The following is a 16916-nucleotide window of genomic DNA, read 5'->3' as shown; positions in this document are numbered from 1 at the left end:
CTGCGTGGGTTTTCTCCGGGCACTCCGGTTTCCTCCCACATCCCAAAAACATGCATTAATTGGAGACTCTAAATTGCCCGTAAGTGTGACTGTGAGTGCGAATGGTTGTTTGTTTGTATGTGCCCTGGCTGGCAACCAGTTCAGGGTGTACCCCGCCTCCTGCCCGATGATGTGTGTGTGTGTGTGTGTAGACTCTGAACCAATTGCCAGCCAATCGCAGGGCACATATAAATAAACAACCATATATATTATATGATTGTTTATTGCAATGCATTTTGGGTAAATTATTCATACCGAAGTGTGCGGTCATAAATCGGTCATGGAGGGTAAAGGCTCTCTTTATACTCCCGCGCTTGTGCGGCCGACAACGCCTGCCCGATGATAGCTGGGATGGGCTCCAGCACGCCAGTGACCCAAGTGAGGAGAAACGGCTCAGAAAATGGATGGATGGATGGATAGTTTCAGATCAAAATGTTCCTTCATTTCTAAAGAATAAACCTTTATGATAAAATTCAGTGATATGCACGATGCACTTAGGTCTCTATGAAGATGTACAATTTGGTGCTATAACTCTTAAGCCTCAGTGGAGGTCTGCACTCTATTGACTTCTGTTCCAATTTATTACAGTAAAATATTTATTTAGATGAGTTCATTTATGTGATTAACGTCACATGAAATCAAATAATTCATCTCATTTGATTTAACTGTTTTGGTCGTTGGTCGATGCCAACATTTTTTTATTTATTTTCTGTTTCTACACAGAGAGAATGTTATAGCTAGGATTTAATAGAATTTTACCAAGTAGAATGTAATTTAAACAAAGCAGCAGATTTCAGCCAAATTTGGGCAATTGAAATCTTATTTAAGCCCATAAATAATTGAAAAGAAAGTCACTAAATGAATGTACTAATGGCAATAAAATATTTAAAATTATTTCAATGGCAAAAACCCAGTAACATCAAAATTAATTACACAAATGCTGTATAATTTTCTCTTTATTAAGAATGAAACACAACAGGACAAAAACGTCATAAGAACACCAAAAACATAGATGACAGTTCATATATCAAAGACCAAAAAAAAAAAAAAAAAAAACATCTCCACATTCTAGCCATCAAGTAAATGTAGCCATGCAATGATTGACGGGAATTTTAAGTAATTTAGGTACGAGTGAGTGGACTCAAATAATCCCATTCGCGTTATCAATCAAGTTGTCAATGCCACTCACTGAGTCACTGAGAGTGCTTGAGGCGCATTATCTGATTGGACAAGGTCCAGCTATTGATTAAACATAAGCCAGTAAACACCACAATATGTACAATACTCACTCAGAAACAATCAACTGATTAATTTTATTGCTGGCTGATTGTATGACATAATACTGGGTTAGAAAAAACAATGTTACACCAAAGAAGTACAAAAAATAAACAGAAGATCATCTTTACTACTTAAAATAATAAATAATAAAACATGACATAAAACATAGCAGATATTAGAAAAAAGCATGTCAGTAGAATAAAACGTATCGGCAATGCGTGTGCTTGTGAACAAAGTAACAACTGCAGCGCGTACAAAAAAAGCTGAGGGTCACCTTGCAATAATGCATCAATCACATCTGTGCTTTGTAACAGAATACGAGATTAGTCATATTCATTTTACACAAACAGAAAAAGGAACATTCCTATCTTACATGCACACACACGCGCGCACTCTGCCGCCAGTCTGACCTACTGAAGTTCATGGCGGGCGGGAGAGGGGTCATTGTACGAAAAGGTTAGGGAGCGTGAGATCTAGTGTTACAGTTAGTGTTCGCGTTGGACCTTAGTTAAAGGAAGTAGGTTTAAGAATTGAAGAAACAAAACAGCCAAAGTCGGTGCAGTTAATGAGATCAACTCTATGTGTGGTAGTCATCAAACCTTATGTATACATCAGGAGGGATAAAGCAGTTAGAAGCGGAACAAGGGAATCGCTGCGTTTTGCTTTTGCGTGAACTGGAGCCACAGTAGCACCTTGGCTTCGCAGGCGCCGTGTTATTTGGTTCAGTCGTAGCGGTGCGCGTCCTTGTGGCCCTCGCCGTGTCTCCTGTGGCCGCGATGGTCGCGACGCACCTTGCGATGATGGCGCCTGTATCGGTGGGAGCGCCGGGCTGAAAGGAATGAAAAATACCTTTTTAAATCTTTTAGCAGAGGGGCAAAAGTAGTCACACTCTCCTATAATGAAATCATTTTATAGATTCTGATGTTAAAAAAATTAAAATAAAAAAAGTTTTCAACAGTAACATCAGCATCATTGCTGGCCTGAGCGGTGCCTTCTTCTGTTTGAAAGTAAAGGTTTGGTGCTATTAAATACAGTGTGGCCATTGTATTTTATATTTTAGGCTAAAATGTGTTCTTAGAGTAGGATATATCACATAAGGTGCTTTTAGGACATTACTTTTTAAAACTTATCATCCCACTGTTATTGATGTAAGGATGAGTACCTGATAAAAGTACTTTTCGAATAAATGACAGTTTACGTTTGGTTACTTATCGTTTCCATTTTAATCCATCAAAAAGCTCATAATACTTATATAATTGGCTCCAAAGGCCACTGGAAATGATGTGAAGGGCTGAGTTAGGATTCAAATAGAGTACATTTAGCAGACTTACATTTGGCACAGATGATCCTGGGTCGCTCCCAGCTTCCATCTGCCCGGCAGCGTGCGGTGGGAATGTGGCGTTGATAGAAGCCCTCCGAGCACTGGTAGCGCACCACTGCATGGATGTCATAGTGTGACCTCCGCCGACCTACCAGGTGGGCGTTCTCCACAGCAGGCGGGGTCCCGCACAACACTGGAAACAGGATCAAGTAGAAATGCGGTGCTAAACTTGTTTTGATCGTGGTTATGGTTGAACTCAAGCGAGTCAGTCAGATACAGTATGATGGTGGAACCGCATACAGTGGTGCCTTGACTTGCATAACTTAATGACCCAACTTTTTGACTCGACTTTTTGAAATATGATTTTTTTGTTGTGAGCAAAAATTTGATTTATGATTGTTATATTGTGGCAGTGGACTTCACAGTGACCAATTCTACAAAAAGAAGCCAAGTGCTTTCTTCAAGTTGTTTGTTTACTGTGAAACTAAACATAAAACAAAGAGAATGACACATTGTTTATTTAACGAAGCCACATTACCTTTTCCTTAAGAAATCCCGCCATCTTAATCCTATCATCGGCCAGGAGGCGGGGTACACCCTGAACTGGTTGCCAGCCAATCGCAGTAAATCATGCCATCATATTACATAACTGCCAAGGCTTTTGGTTCTGATCATTTTTATGATAGAGAACTAGTTTGGAACAGAAGTAAAGGAAAATTGACTTTGGTGGGCCACATAAAATGACATAAGGGCCTGATCGAGCCACGGGCCTTGAGTTTGTCACCTGTGAAGTAGAACAGTGTGACCCTCAGTATCATTTTGTGCCAGCAGATGACAGTCGTGCTGCTCTGGGCTCCAACTCAAGATTGTTATTGGCATGGATTTGTGCAGCATCTGCTTGCGGTGACCTTTCATGAAGGAAAACTGAAGCCGAGCCAACTTCTGAGTGCAAGTCGAAAGTGCGAGAATACTTTGTGAAGATGAGCACTTACGACTGAAAGGTGGCCAGATGGTTAGCGCTAACACACACACAAACATGTAGCCAAACTAAGTCATTTGTTGCATTTAGACCCAAAAAAGTAGGGGCCAGAATATCTCCAGTTGTTAACTGACGAAATACTGGGTCAAGGATTTGAAATAAACTGTAAATGGCAAAAAACATGGGCAGGAAAACTGTGTGCTAATCACTGAGGTAATTCTGATGTCTGAGGGAAAATATTCTCATTTTACATAGATTCACCTTCTAAAGATGATGTTGGTCTTCTCGAATGTTTTACTGTTGGTCCTGGATAATCAAGAACAACAATTATTGTTTTCCTTAATTTAGTTGTTTGATAATGTGAGGTTCTAATTCGTTGTCATAGTAACGATTTTAGTAATCATCTCACCTCATTCGCGTCTGCGACCTGACAAGTCAAAGAGTAATTATTTGCTCATTATTGAATGAAGGCATTTATAATTAGCTTGACTTTTACGCAATTATTATTTGTAGCAGTAGCCTTTTTCTTCTTCTGTAGCTTTGTCTCCTCTACTTAATGATTTTTTTGATTAGAGTGCAACCTCCAACGTTGCAATGACAATTTGGAGTTCAATGAAACTTTTTCGGAAAAATATGCCTCAAGTTCAAACCATAATCGGCATTTCTTTTGTGTTTCGTGCACTGAAAAAAAAACCTTCCTGGGAAATCGTTTTAAAATTACGACGACTCAGTCAACCAGCACACCACAGAATGGATTGCATCTGACTTTGGAGCGTCCACCGTATTTTCGGATAATTCAATGTATGCATTGTCTGTGTAAGTAAACAGTACCCGTTCCCTTCTTGCAGATGTAGGGCAGATTGTAGTTGCAGGGCACGTCGTTCCACTTGCCATCCTCATGAGCAATGGTCACAACACAGTCCTCGCCTCCTGCAAAGAAGTTATCTGGCTGGCTCTCCCGCCAGTTCTCGTATATCTGCAAAATAAATGATTCAGTTTATTTATCAGCGGGCAGCACGGCTGCAGTCTGGATTTCATTTTATTTGAGGGATGAAAAAAAAAAAAGCACAAGCATTTTCGCACAACCTTCTGGTATTTAGGTAAAGACATTATCGACGAATATAACATTTCACACTGCGGCACAATTAAAAAGTTCTGACTGACCAGTTCGCTGCCATCAGTCCACTGAAAGTCGTCCTCCACTGTGCGGTCATTCAGACTCACCCAGGCGTTGTCATGACCAAGACCTTAAAAGAACCACCAACAACATATTGTCATGAAATGGACAGTAAGCAATGGAGTACAAATGTAGTATATTTACCAGCCACACTTAATCTAATTTAGAGTCAATGATTTGGTTCGTGTTTCAATTTTGGAACATTTAAATAGTTTAAACGCAACAGCGGACAACTGAAATTTAGACACAAAAAAAAAAAAAGAGCCATGCCTACTAGAAGTCTGCCTATCACGCCATTATTTGAAATTACATTTCCTAACCCTACAAAACCAAACAACTACTCTGTAGAACTCACAGAAAATAAAGGTTTTATTGCACAAACCATCCGTCATCACAAACTGGTCACTCTTCAGCTACGATTAAGGGGTAATTTAAGTTAAGGGTAAGGGTTGGTTCAAGACATTGTAGTTCTAGTATTTTACTCAACCTGCAAAAAATGAGGATGTCTGCTATTGCGCTTGAACTCTTCATATAAACATTTTGTGACATTTTTGTGTGGTGATGTGCGATGAGATACATCTAATGTAAAATATCTTCCTCGGCTCAATAAAAGTTGGGAAATACTGACATAGCAAACGTTCATAATCTATTTAGATCCTATTGGAGAATTTTATAAAAATTTTTACAAGCAATAATATTTTCGTTGACGGGTGTTTCCAATTTTTTTTCAGGGCAAAATATAAACCGCTGTCTTTATGAGTTTATTTTGCTTGATTAAAATTAAACATGATTAACTTTAAAAAGGCAGAATGTTTCTATATACAGTAGATGTGTCGGACCTCGTTAGATGGTGTAGTGGTACCTAACGTTTTGGACAGTGGTTGTAGGTAATTTTTGTATATTACACACTATTTCAGCATCATTGTTTGTGTTTAGCATCTGTCTCGCACCCCAATTTACCATTGATAAACTCCTGCTCACTGGCGGAGGTAACGCTGCTCAGGTGGGCGCTGTGCTCTCTGCAGTCTTTCTCTGCATCTTCCCACGTGTGTCTGTGGGTGAAGTACCTGCGAGAAAAAAACCAAAACACCCACACACATTTTGTCCTGTTTCCATCATTTACACAAGCTCAAGCAAGCTCCTGTGGTCCTGATTAGAAAGAAGCACAGCATGAAAGCAAAAGTTTGCATTTACAGGGCTCACGAGGGAGCTTCATTAAAGCATGTTTAAAAGTGTCTTTGAAGGAGCAGTGCCTCACAACTACCGTGCCACAGACCGCTACTGAGAGCTTCTTCGGAAAGGCCAAAAGGCCAAACAATGAGCCAAAAGAAGAAGCGCCTACAACTTAAAAAAAAAAAAAAAAAAAAAGAAGCTGCATTCAAGGGACAATATCAGCAGTTTTACTTAAAGTACGGGTTTATCGCTACAGGTGATTCTCACCCACCAAGCCTGCTCTGCTTAATGTGGCGACAGGCTGACAAAGGCAACGCTTTCAATACCGTAAACAAAGGACTGAATACATTGCCTCCATTTCCACCATCCCATCTTTTTTATTTTTGTATTTTTTTTAACCTGTGCTGTTCAGCTGCATGGCCTTGCAGAATGGTGGAGCTGTATGCCTTTTGTGCCTGCTTCTTTATTAATTATTTTTTTAATTACTCTGGGCGGCACAGTGGACGGCGGCACGGTGGCCGACTGGTTAGAGCGTCAGCCTCACAGTTCTGAGGACCCGGGTTCAATCCCCGGCCCCGCCTGTGTGGAGTTTGCATGTTCTCCCCGTGCCTGCGTGGGTTTTCTCCGGGCACTCCGGTGTCCTCCCACATCCCAAAAACATGCATTAATTGGGGACTCTAACTTGCCTGTAGGGGTGAATGTGAGTACGAATGGTTGTTTGTTCATATGTGCCCTGCGATTGGCTGCCGACCAGTTCAGGGTGTACCTTGCCTCTCGCCCGATGATTGCTGAGATAAGCTCCAGCGCGCCAACAACGCTCGTAAGGATAAGCGGGATGGAAACTGCATGAATAATTATTCTGATGTTTATTGAAAACAGACAAAGGGACAGAACGGACAAGAGGAAAAAGAGTGCGAATCACAGCAAAAGAATAGTTAGTGTTGATATTTGACCACAAGTAACGTTGCAACTGTCCAATTCCAAAAATCCGATTCATTGTACAGCCCTACTAGACAGGTATACCATATGTTTTAAAATGCAACTTTGTGTTATTAGTTCGTGCTAATTGCATGTTTATTGTTTTGACAGTTCTCAGAAACAAGGCTAGCTAGCTACTGCAGCTTGCTATCAGAACGGTAGCTAATCATCAATCTGCGTTTTGACCAAATGGCAGAATGTAACAATATAACGTGTGCTGTTACTTGTTATTTTTGTTACTTTTATGGTTGGTCTTCATTTAAAAAAAGTCTACTTTAAAGATAGTTCTAGCCTGTTTATGTGTTGTGTTGATTTTAGTTTTTACAGTCAGGCACCCAGGACACCTGTCAATTAACCAATAAGCGATACAGCGAAATATGGAACTATTTGTGTTGGTGGAGTTGAATAACTGATTAAATAAGCAAATTAAAATTTGTTGGCGCTTATTACTGTTAACTAATAAATGGCGCTTGTGGAACTGTTGATATTCTGATTATCTTCAGCCTTCGACTTTGTGCTTATGACCAAATAACAGCTGTGATGAGATATAGTATAACAGTTGCGTGTTTAAAAAAATTTTTTTTTTTTTATATGGAGCTCTGTGAAAAGACCGTGGTGCATAAAAGGTTCGGGACCACTACCTAGAGTTTCTTACCTATAGCAATGACCGTGGAACTTCCTCCAGCCGTGCTCGCAGCCTTCTATGTCTGTAAGGGGGAAAAAAAGGATTTCTTTGTATTCTAATTGAAAGAGCAGCAGCAAAGTAGAAGGTAAAGATGGGAGGAGAGTCATTTGGCAATTTGAAGCGCTACATAAAGGACGGTTTTCACTTTATAGCACACAGCGTCTCCTCTCTGTTGCATCTTTAATGTCCATTAATTACGTGGAGGATCCATTGACTACTGCAAAGGTTACAGAAGAATTGTGGCTGTGCTTTTAGTCACACAAAAAACAAAAAAAGGCTGGTAAATGCAGAAGTACTGATCTGACTTCTTCACGTGAAGTTGAAAAAGTACAGAATCTCAGTTTCCCCATTATTTAACCACGTAATCCATTGTTTGTCCATTTGCACCTGCTGGGTTTTTCACCTCTCACCTTTCTCACATGTGTCTCCTCCATAGCTGGGCAGGCAAAGGCAGAGAAAAGAATCAATCTTGTCGATGCAAGTACCTCCATTTTCACATGGCTCCGACTGGCAGTCGTCGACGTCTGCGAGGAGGAAGAAAGAGAGAGAGAGAGAGAGAGAGAAAGAGAGCGAGAGAGAGAGAGAGAAAAGAAAGATGTTCCGTAAGTGGAGGGAAGAAAATGTGTCAATTTGTGTGACATTCAGCCACTAATACAAAAACAATTCTGCCATCTGTGTTCTTGCTTCGAAGGACTACATTGACGTTCAAGAGCGTTGGAAGTTTTATCCCTTTTGCATTTGTTTTGTCCTACCCATTGTGTCACATAAGGAGACGCTCTCAAAAACCTCCAATATACAATAGCTTCTGTGTGCAAATGCAGCTTACATGCTCATTCCTTACAAATAACAAATACAGTGATGCATTGAGAGAAGAGTTTTATTCAGTCCGTGACTATGTTTGTAACTAAAAGCAAATGAATGGAAATGCCATTATTCCATTCCACTCTCAAAGGAAAAAAAAAAATTAAATAAAATTAATCATAAAAATAGCAGTTTAAATTGTACTTTTTTTTGCTTCAATTCAGGTGGTACGGTTGATGACTGGTTAGCACATTTGCCTCACAGTTCTGAGGACCGGGGTTCAAATCCCGGCCTCGCCTGTGTGGAGTTTGCATGCTCTCCCCGTGCGTGCGTGGGTGTGTTTTCTCCGGGTACTGCGGTTTCCTCCCACATCCCAAAAACATACATGGTAGGTTAATTGAAGACTCTAAATTGCCCGGAGGTGTGAATGGTCGTTTGTTTATATGTGCCCTGCGATTGGCTGGCGACCAGTTCAGGGTGTACGCCCAAAGGTAGCTGGGATAAGCTCCAGCACGCCCACGACCCTAGTGAGGATAAGCGGAACGGAAGATGAATGAATTCAATGGACATTGTGCTGCTCCTTCTGGTGTGTGGGCCTTAGCCACCTGGGGCAGTTTAATACAGACACAGACACACACACACACACACACACGAGTACGTTCCACAACGGACTCAGTAAACTGCAGTAATATTAGTAATTTTTTTATAAAGGAGAAAGACTATATGACTGAGTATTATTATGTCAGCTGTCTACATTTGTTGCTCCGTCATTTGTGTCCAAGGGTTATAACACCGCAACACTGATGCTATTCCTTAGCCCATCTATAGTGTTTTGGATTGTTTGTTATCATAATGCTAAACTGACTGTGTAACCTGCTCTGTGATATAAGGTTATTTACTTATATTGCTTAACACATTTCTTAGCCCACCACTCAAAATAAGGTTTAAGCCACATCTGCCCAAAATTACCAACAATGGACATTAAACAACTTGATTATGTATGTTTCGTAATGGTTAACACACCAATATGTAGCAGCGCCATCCATCCATCCATTTTCCGTACTGCTTATCCTTACTAGGGCTCTTTAAACAAAATTGTATTTTCAAAGTAGGGTAATAGTGAAGTACATTATTATTTCTAGATTAAGTAGTAGTAGTAAATAGTAGGAAATAGTTATTTACTTACATTCCTGAACACAAATATTAATTTTAGTGGATGAAACATGATTAATTTGTGACTTCTGAGAGAAGGCCAGTGAGTCAGTTACATATGTAGTTATAATGTTAAACCCGGTGGAACGGTGGACGACTGCTTCACAGTTCTGAGGACCGGGGTTCAATTCCCGGCCCCGCCTGTTTGGACTTTGCATGTTCTCTCTGTGCCTGCGTGGGATTTCTCCGGGCACTCCGGTTTCCCCCCCGACATCCCAAAAACATGCATGGTAGGTTAATTGAAGTCTCTAAATTGGCCCTCGGTGTGAATGTGAGTGTGAATGGTTGTTTGTTTATATGTGCCCTGCGATTGGCTGGAAACCAGTTCAGGGTGTACCCCACCACCTGCCCGATGATAGCTGGGATAGGCTCCAGCGCCCCCGCGACCCGAGTGAGGAGAAGCGGCTCAGAAAATGGATGGATGGATGTTAAACCCATGGGAGCCCACTGATCTTGAAAGAGTCCGCATTCAGCACTTCATGATCCTGGATAGTCTCTTCTATGAAATGTTTAAGCCCTACTAACAACCTTTTTTTGGGTAAAGGTCCAGTTAAATATACAAAAATGTTGTTCACCTCTATTAAATGAAAAACAATTGAGTCCATCCATCATTAATGTACTGTACTGTATCCAGTCACATACACCCAGCCATCAAATTCCTTGGGTGTTTTTTGGACATACTTGGCAAATAAAGATGATTCTGATTCTGATCAGTAATACTGTAGATCAAAAATACATCTATTATCTATACATATGGCATACATTCATTCATCTATTTTATGCAAGAATTTCATATTCATCAATTCCACATCCACCAATCATCCATCATCTATTTTATCTATCACCCATTCATCATTAATTCTTGCATCACATATCATAAATATATCCATCATATAAAATAATCTATCATCCATTCATCATATGTACTGTATATACAGTTAGCACCATCATCCATCTTCTATTCACACTGTATATCACATACATTCACCACCCATCAATAATACACCATCTACCTTTTATTTATCCATCGCAATACAGTACAATTCATCATCCATCTGTCCATAATTTATATACAGTATCAAACATCATTAAGTCATATTTAGTCATCGTCCATTGATCCATCCATCATTCATTCATAATACACATTTATCATTCATCCATCCTTGACAACAAACACAAACATAATGGTGTTCTTAGCAAATAAGGTGAGTGGGACAGTGAGGATGTCGCCACTTGTGGTTCATTTTATTCATTCATGTTCACTTCCTTGAGAAATGATTGCTTCATCAGTCAAGTGTGCCTTAAGAGAACCAATTAAACACTCCAGTTTGCTCCTTAAAGGCAGACCAAGCCGATTTATACCCAGTGTCACAGACTGTGCAGGTGTCTAATGTGGGACTTCACTATGGCTCACAAACATCCCTAAAGCATCAAGTACACCATCACAATGTGATTACATCCAGTACAAGACCTGTATCAAGCATTCTACTTTTACATAGCAATTAATGCTCCTTGTTTATTTTTATGGATGTGGTTCGCAGTGGCGTATACTGTATACTGGCGTATACTCTTTCTAATATTTCAGTGATCTAGCAGCATAGTATTAGAAACCACCTCGGATGTATTGGATGCTACGGTGCTCCCCACTATAACACTTTTTTCAAGTCATCGTTTTTTTAAGGGTTTTTACAGTAGTGTTCCCCCACAATTACGTAAAAGCACTACTTTTGTCTAATTGAAACTCCTCAACTCACTTCAACACAGTTCCTTAACACTAAGATACCACAAGATGGCAGCAAATCACTATATTTCTCAAGAAGCTCCTCAATTCACTTCAACATAGTTCCTTGACACAAGGATACCACAAGATGGCAGCAAAGCACTACTTTTGTCTAAAGTGAGCTCCTCAATTCCCTTCAACATACAGTAATATCCTGGCACCAAGATGCCACAAGATGGCACCAAAGCACTACTATTTTTCTAAAATAAGCTCCTCAACTCACTTCAACATAGTTCCCTGGCACCAAAATGCCACAAGATGGCGTCAAACCACTACCTTTGTCTAAATGAAGCTCTCAAGTCACTTCAACATAGTTCCTTGACACCAAGATGCCGCAAGATGCCGCCAAAGCCTTTCAACAGCACACAGACTACAATACGTACAGTTTTGCAGACCTTTTTATATTTGCAATTAGTTTTTTTTAAAAGCGTGTTTGGATATGTTTAAATAAGTTTCAATGTGTTTGAACTGTATGTGAAGGGTAAATAAAATAAATTGTGGGTAGGTCTGGAACGTATCCATGCGATAAATGGGTAGGAGTACCTAATGTTTTGTCTGGTTCACAGCCAATGAACTGCTCTAATGTTTGTTTGTGGGTAAGATTCCTTGTCAGTGAGCGATTGCAGCAGTTTGACCTTGAGGGAGCATCACATCATCCTAGTTTGGCAGCCTGTCAGTCCGATGTTTGACCCGATGCACCCCACCCTTCTGTATTGAACCCCGAGACAGACCGTCCAAGTCTTTAACCTGCCGTTGGAGCGCTGCTGGAGCGCCTTCTGTCAGTCTGCACCGCTTGACGCAATGTCGACTTTATTATGCTGGTGTGCGGAGCCGTGTGTGTGTGTGTGTGTGTGTGTGTGTGTGCGTGTGTGTCTCTGTGTGTTTGTGCGTGTGCGTGCGTGCACATGCATGTGTATGTGGAAGCATCACTCACCAATCTCGCAGTTCTCCCCCGCGTACCCTTGTGGGCAGTAGCAGCTGTAGCCTGTTCCCTGAGGAAGGCACTTGCCTCCATGCAGACATGGGTTTGTCACGCAGGGCTCCACTAAAACAAACAATTCAACATGGGGAGGGAGGTTAGGAATTTGAGTCGAGGTTGCTACTTAACTGGGATGATACAATGGTTACCGAGGCTGAATAATTCCAATCAATTGAGAATAATCTTGTCGTAATGAAAAAAGAGGGTAAACAAAAAAAGTGTTAATTTTTTTCCATAACCTTTTAAAGGTCACCTCTTAAGATGCTTGGAATTTCAGAATTTTGCCCCTAGAGTATATTTCAAAATAAACACATTTGTTTTTGTGACTTGTAAAATAGTTTCAGCTGAAATTCTTATACTACTATCTCATTTTATTCCGTTGTTATTACCATTAACAAACCATTTTTACAAATAGCATTTTCTGCTGGCTGTTTTAAAAAAATGGTTCCTTATGGGCTATTAGCCTGGTAATTTTGGTTTAATCCTGCTTGATTGCAATTGAAGAACAAAAATAAAAACAAATACACTATAAAAAATCTAATTTCAAAATAGTTCCGATATAAGAGAATCTTCAAAAAGAAGTAACCCAACCCATGAGTTGTTCGAGATACAAGCCGTTTTTTGGACGAGTTTCTCCTTTGACTTGCGAGCAAAAATTTTAGATATGAGTTCTGTATGCCGGCAGTGAATTTAACTCACTTCACAACAAGCAGCAGTTTGGCAGATATAGAACATATTTAAAAAACAAAACAAAACAAAAACAATAAACCTGCCCGCAGCCATGCAATGCTAATTAGCCATCATGGCAGCTCAGCCAAAACCAACTCCTTCACACTCATATTCATTTCGCACTCCGCCTCCTTTCACCGGGATCAGAAGCCAGAGCGCTTCAACCTCGCCAAACACTCACAGCCACCGTTGTCATGGTTACCATATGGAAAGCAAGCCCCGGCTCGCTCGGCTGAGCGTAGCGGGCAGCGTGAGAACTTCAGACATTAGACATCCTCGGCAGAAATGAGCAGACCCCCCCCCCGCTGAATGTGTCGGCCCTGCCATTCACCCGCTAAATGCGTGCATGCGTGTGGTCTGTTTCCACAATTACACATTTCCATATCAATTGACGCACCACCACGTGTTTCTCCCCTTGACCGCTCATTATGGCGACTATGGGTCTTTGAAAAGCACCACCCGTTTATTCTGGTCGCGAAGCTCTGCTTTGGGAGTCTTTGTTCTGTCATCGCTGACAGTGTGTACGTGTATTCAAAGGCTTGTGTGGTGTTGTTTGCACCGTGCAGTGGGTGAAAATCAATCACTAGCCTATGATTGTTCTCCAGGCCACTAACTCACCAGAAGACGGTGAGATCCTCAAAAGACCCCTGTGAAATATGCAAAAAAAAAAACATGAATAATTTACGCTCACCCTAAAATGGTTAAAATTGCCTATATTAATAGATTAATCCAAAAATATACCACAAAATATGATTCCAAACATTTTAATATACGCTTAAAAAGAAATGGTTTACAGATGAACTGCCTCAGGAATAATTGCATTCTTTTTAATAGCCACTCTGCAGAGCAAACTAATACACTTGCAGCTCTCCGCTAACAACCCGGGCTAAACTTAGCTCCTCCCCAACATATGACGAACTCTGTCAGGCGAGATGTATGACTTCAAAATACTTCCTTGAACCAACTACTACTTTCCTATTAGCCAGGGGTTTGGTGCCATCTTGGTGCAGTGTTTTAGAAAGAGCATAAAAGCTAAGGATAGGTTCCACAACAACAACAACAACAAAATGCCCAAAAGTGAATTTGTAAATAGTGAACTGCAAAAAGGTGGTTTCTACTTTACAGTGGTACTTTGACTTCTGAGTTTTATTCGTTCCATGACTGAGCTTGTAACTCAGTTTACTTGGACAGTGGAAGCTCGCTTTACCAACGACCCGGTTTATGAACAATTCCGCTTCTGTACAATTTTTTTAAAAGAAAAATTACCTCAGGTTACACACAATTTTTGGTTTACAAACAGTCTTGGCATGGCCGCGGAAGGCTTGGAACTTTGTTTTTTGCCTATAATGGCTGCCAAATCCCACAATGCAATGCCCACTGCAGAGTGATTTGCTTCAACAATACTATTATAAAGAAAGGACTTCTACATACTAGTACTTTATTCTCCCAATTGAAGTCAGTGCTAAGTGCATTCATTCATTGAATTTAATTTAAAGTACACCAATCCGGCCCAAGAGTTGCAACCCCTCTACATCGGTCAAGGTCAAGGCACACCTGGGCAAATATCAAGTGACATGGCAAGCTGAGCTATGAGCGTGTGCTTTGTAAAGATAAACCTTGCGCGATTGGCTGTTCATTAAAGTGAGTGGTGCAGAAAAACCAATAGTGTGTGCTGGAGGAGCTGACAGACTGAACTGTCCTCTGGTCTGCGCAGCATCTGACACCACAGACACAAACAACAAGACTAATAGATTCATACACAAAGGACAAATGTGATCCCTAAGGCATTCGTCCACTCATTTTACATGGAACTGTATTGACTGGATATGTGTGTGTGTGTGTGTAAGCCACATGCCGACCATTACATCAGACATACGGAAAGCCGTTTCAGCATTTATTTGACATCCTTAATGTCCAGCTTAAGGTCAATGTACTACTATGCTCTTTGTCCTCACTAGTAAGACAATTCAACATATGTGTAGAACAACAGTGTCTTATGAGTAACCTTTTTCCTTTTTTTCCCCCCCTCCCGCTGCTAGTGCCACTTTTGGCTTAATAGTAACCAGTTAAATCTTAGTAGTAAATGACTGCGTTGCACTCGTAACACGACAAGGCCCTCCGAGTAGGCATGTGCACTAGTAGCCTCCTTGACCCTACTAGTAGCACCAAAATGCCCAGTAGTAGTTTTGCTTCACATTTAGTTGTCCTAATAGAGTGCAGAAATGTAATACAGTAGTGCAGAAAATGTGTTAATGTCTGACAAGCAACTGCCAAAAAGTGTTTAATTTTCCCAGCTCCACTAAACGTCTCAGCAAGGTCGGTTTTGTGTCGACTCGGCTGGCCAATCCCGCCCTGCTGCTGTTTGGGAACTTACCAGTCTTTGAGCGTAGCGGCACCAGCATCTTTCAGGTAAGCTATCATTTCAATTACATTGGCAGAACATGACAATGTTGTCACAGGTAATGAAGTTACAAACCGAGTGTGCCAGAAGCCCATATCCCGACTGCCGGCTTTACACTTGTATTTCAGGTAAATCGACCAGCTTGCTGTGATTATCACAGGCTAGTACTACTAGAATAAAAATCCCTACGATAACGTTGATATCTAAGGGATGTGCTCCTAGTCCCCCCTTTTGCAGGCTGTCAGAAGAGGAATCGGGTGCTGATTTTGCTCTTGTTTATTGTTTACTGATGTTAATTCATTGTTATTTATTTTATTATTGTCTCGCTTTTGCTGGAGATCTGTCAATAGAGTTTCTTAACCTGAATTCTGGGTCTTCATTACAAACAAACAGGAAATGCGGTTATTTTAAAAAGTCAGTATTGTTTTTCACATTGGATAGCAAAATGTACTGAACCTGTAGTGTGATGTTTATACAGTCGTAGGATTTCAACTGCACCTAGGTCAAGTGAATGCAGCACTTAGCCTATCAGCCAATCGAAAAGGTGCTTGTCCCCCTCTGTGCCCACCCTCACCCCCAAAAAAATTATTACCAGCGTTTTGTTTGCCTCGTCATGCCTCTTGATCGCTGTTGTTTTCTCCACCCCCTGCCATCAAGCAACTGACTGATGAAGTGACGATGAGCAAACACAACCTGCACCCCAACAACCAGGGTTCGAGGAAAGCCATTACCCTTCCCCGCTCCCTTGCAAGCTCATCCATCCCCATCTTGAATTTGTGTGGTTAAGATATCAGCGTTTGTGTGTTTACGGCCCTCTGCCTGCATATCTATGGGGGATCCCGCTCAATCAATCAACCTTCATCCCGACCACAAGCAGCCACAGTCGGTCTCTCTCCCCGAGGGCTCGCTCGTCGATGCGATTTACAGCTGTTCTCCCCTCTTACCGCCAGTTGGTAGCTTTGACATACTCGCAGCAGAGGTACGAAGTAATCACCATAGAAATGTAGGATGTCGCCATGCCCCATGAGGATTTAAACTGGCAGGTGATAGGGTGTTTCCGACCAGCGTGCTCATTATCAAGTAAAAATTAAGTGGAAAAGCCAGCCGGCAGCTCCGCTGAGATACAGACTTAATCAGCAGATTGTCTACAATGACGGGAAGGTGGTCTCACCCTTTTTGATGAGAATACAGCCACGGGTTAACACTTTATTATTTTGAAGCTATGAAGTGGTGACAGGGAGGAAATGAAAAGGCAATCTTCAGAGATAAACCCTGGAACCGGAATTTTATTTTGAATTTATAGCTGGTCATAACAATTACAGATGAGGGCCATTACCATAAATTCCTATTTATTACCTTTTTGCCTCATTGACCTACTCACATA

At 41.0% G+C, this 16916-nt stretch overlaps 1 protein-coding gene across 2 annotated transcripts in view; it reads right to left on the bottom strand.

The window, feature by feature from the left end:
• Window positions 1-990: 990 nt before the first annotated feature.
• Window positions 991-16916, bottom strand: part of LOC133412097 (neurocan core protein-like) — a 43084-nt gene continuing 27158 nt past the window's right edge. The window contains exons 13-20 of one of the 2 annotated variants that reach the window (XM_061695154.1): window positions 12358-12468; window positions 8041-8154; window positions 7601-7652; window positions 5755-5861; window positions 4782-4864; window positions 4449-4593; window positions 2649-2831; window positions 991-2146 (exon numbers count right to left, since the gene is read on the bottom strand). In XM_061695154.1, coding sequence (XP_061551138.1) covers window positions 2040-2146; window positions 2649-2831; window positions 4449-4593; window positions 4782-4864; window positions 5755-5861; window positions 7601-7652; window positions 8041-8154; window positions 12358-12468 — 902 coding nt within the window. In that variant the 3' untranslated portion in view covers window positions 991-2039. The other variant, XM_061695155.1, reaches the window with a different exon arrangement.

This window comes from Phycodurus eques, chromosome 13 (assembly GCF_024500275.1).
Source record: "Phycodurus eques isolate BA_2022a chromosome 13, UOR_Pequ_1.1, whole genome shotgun sequence".
Classification (NCBI taxonomy): Eukaryota; Metazoa; Chordata; class Actinopteri; order Syngnathiformes; family Syngnathidae; genus Phycodurus; species Phycodurus eques.
Note: the sequence above shows the minus strand (reverse complement) of the source record. Positions and strands in the feature narration are given on the sequence as shown.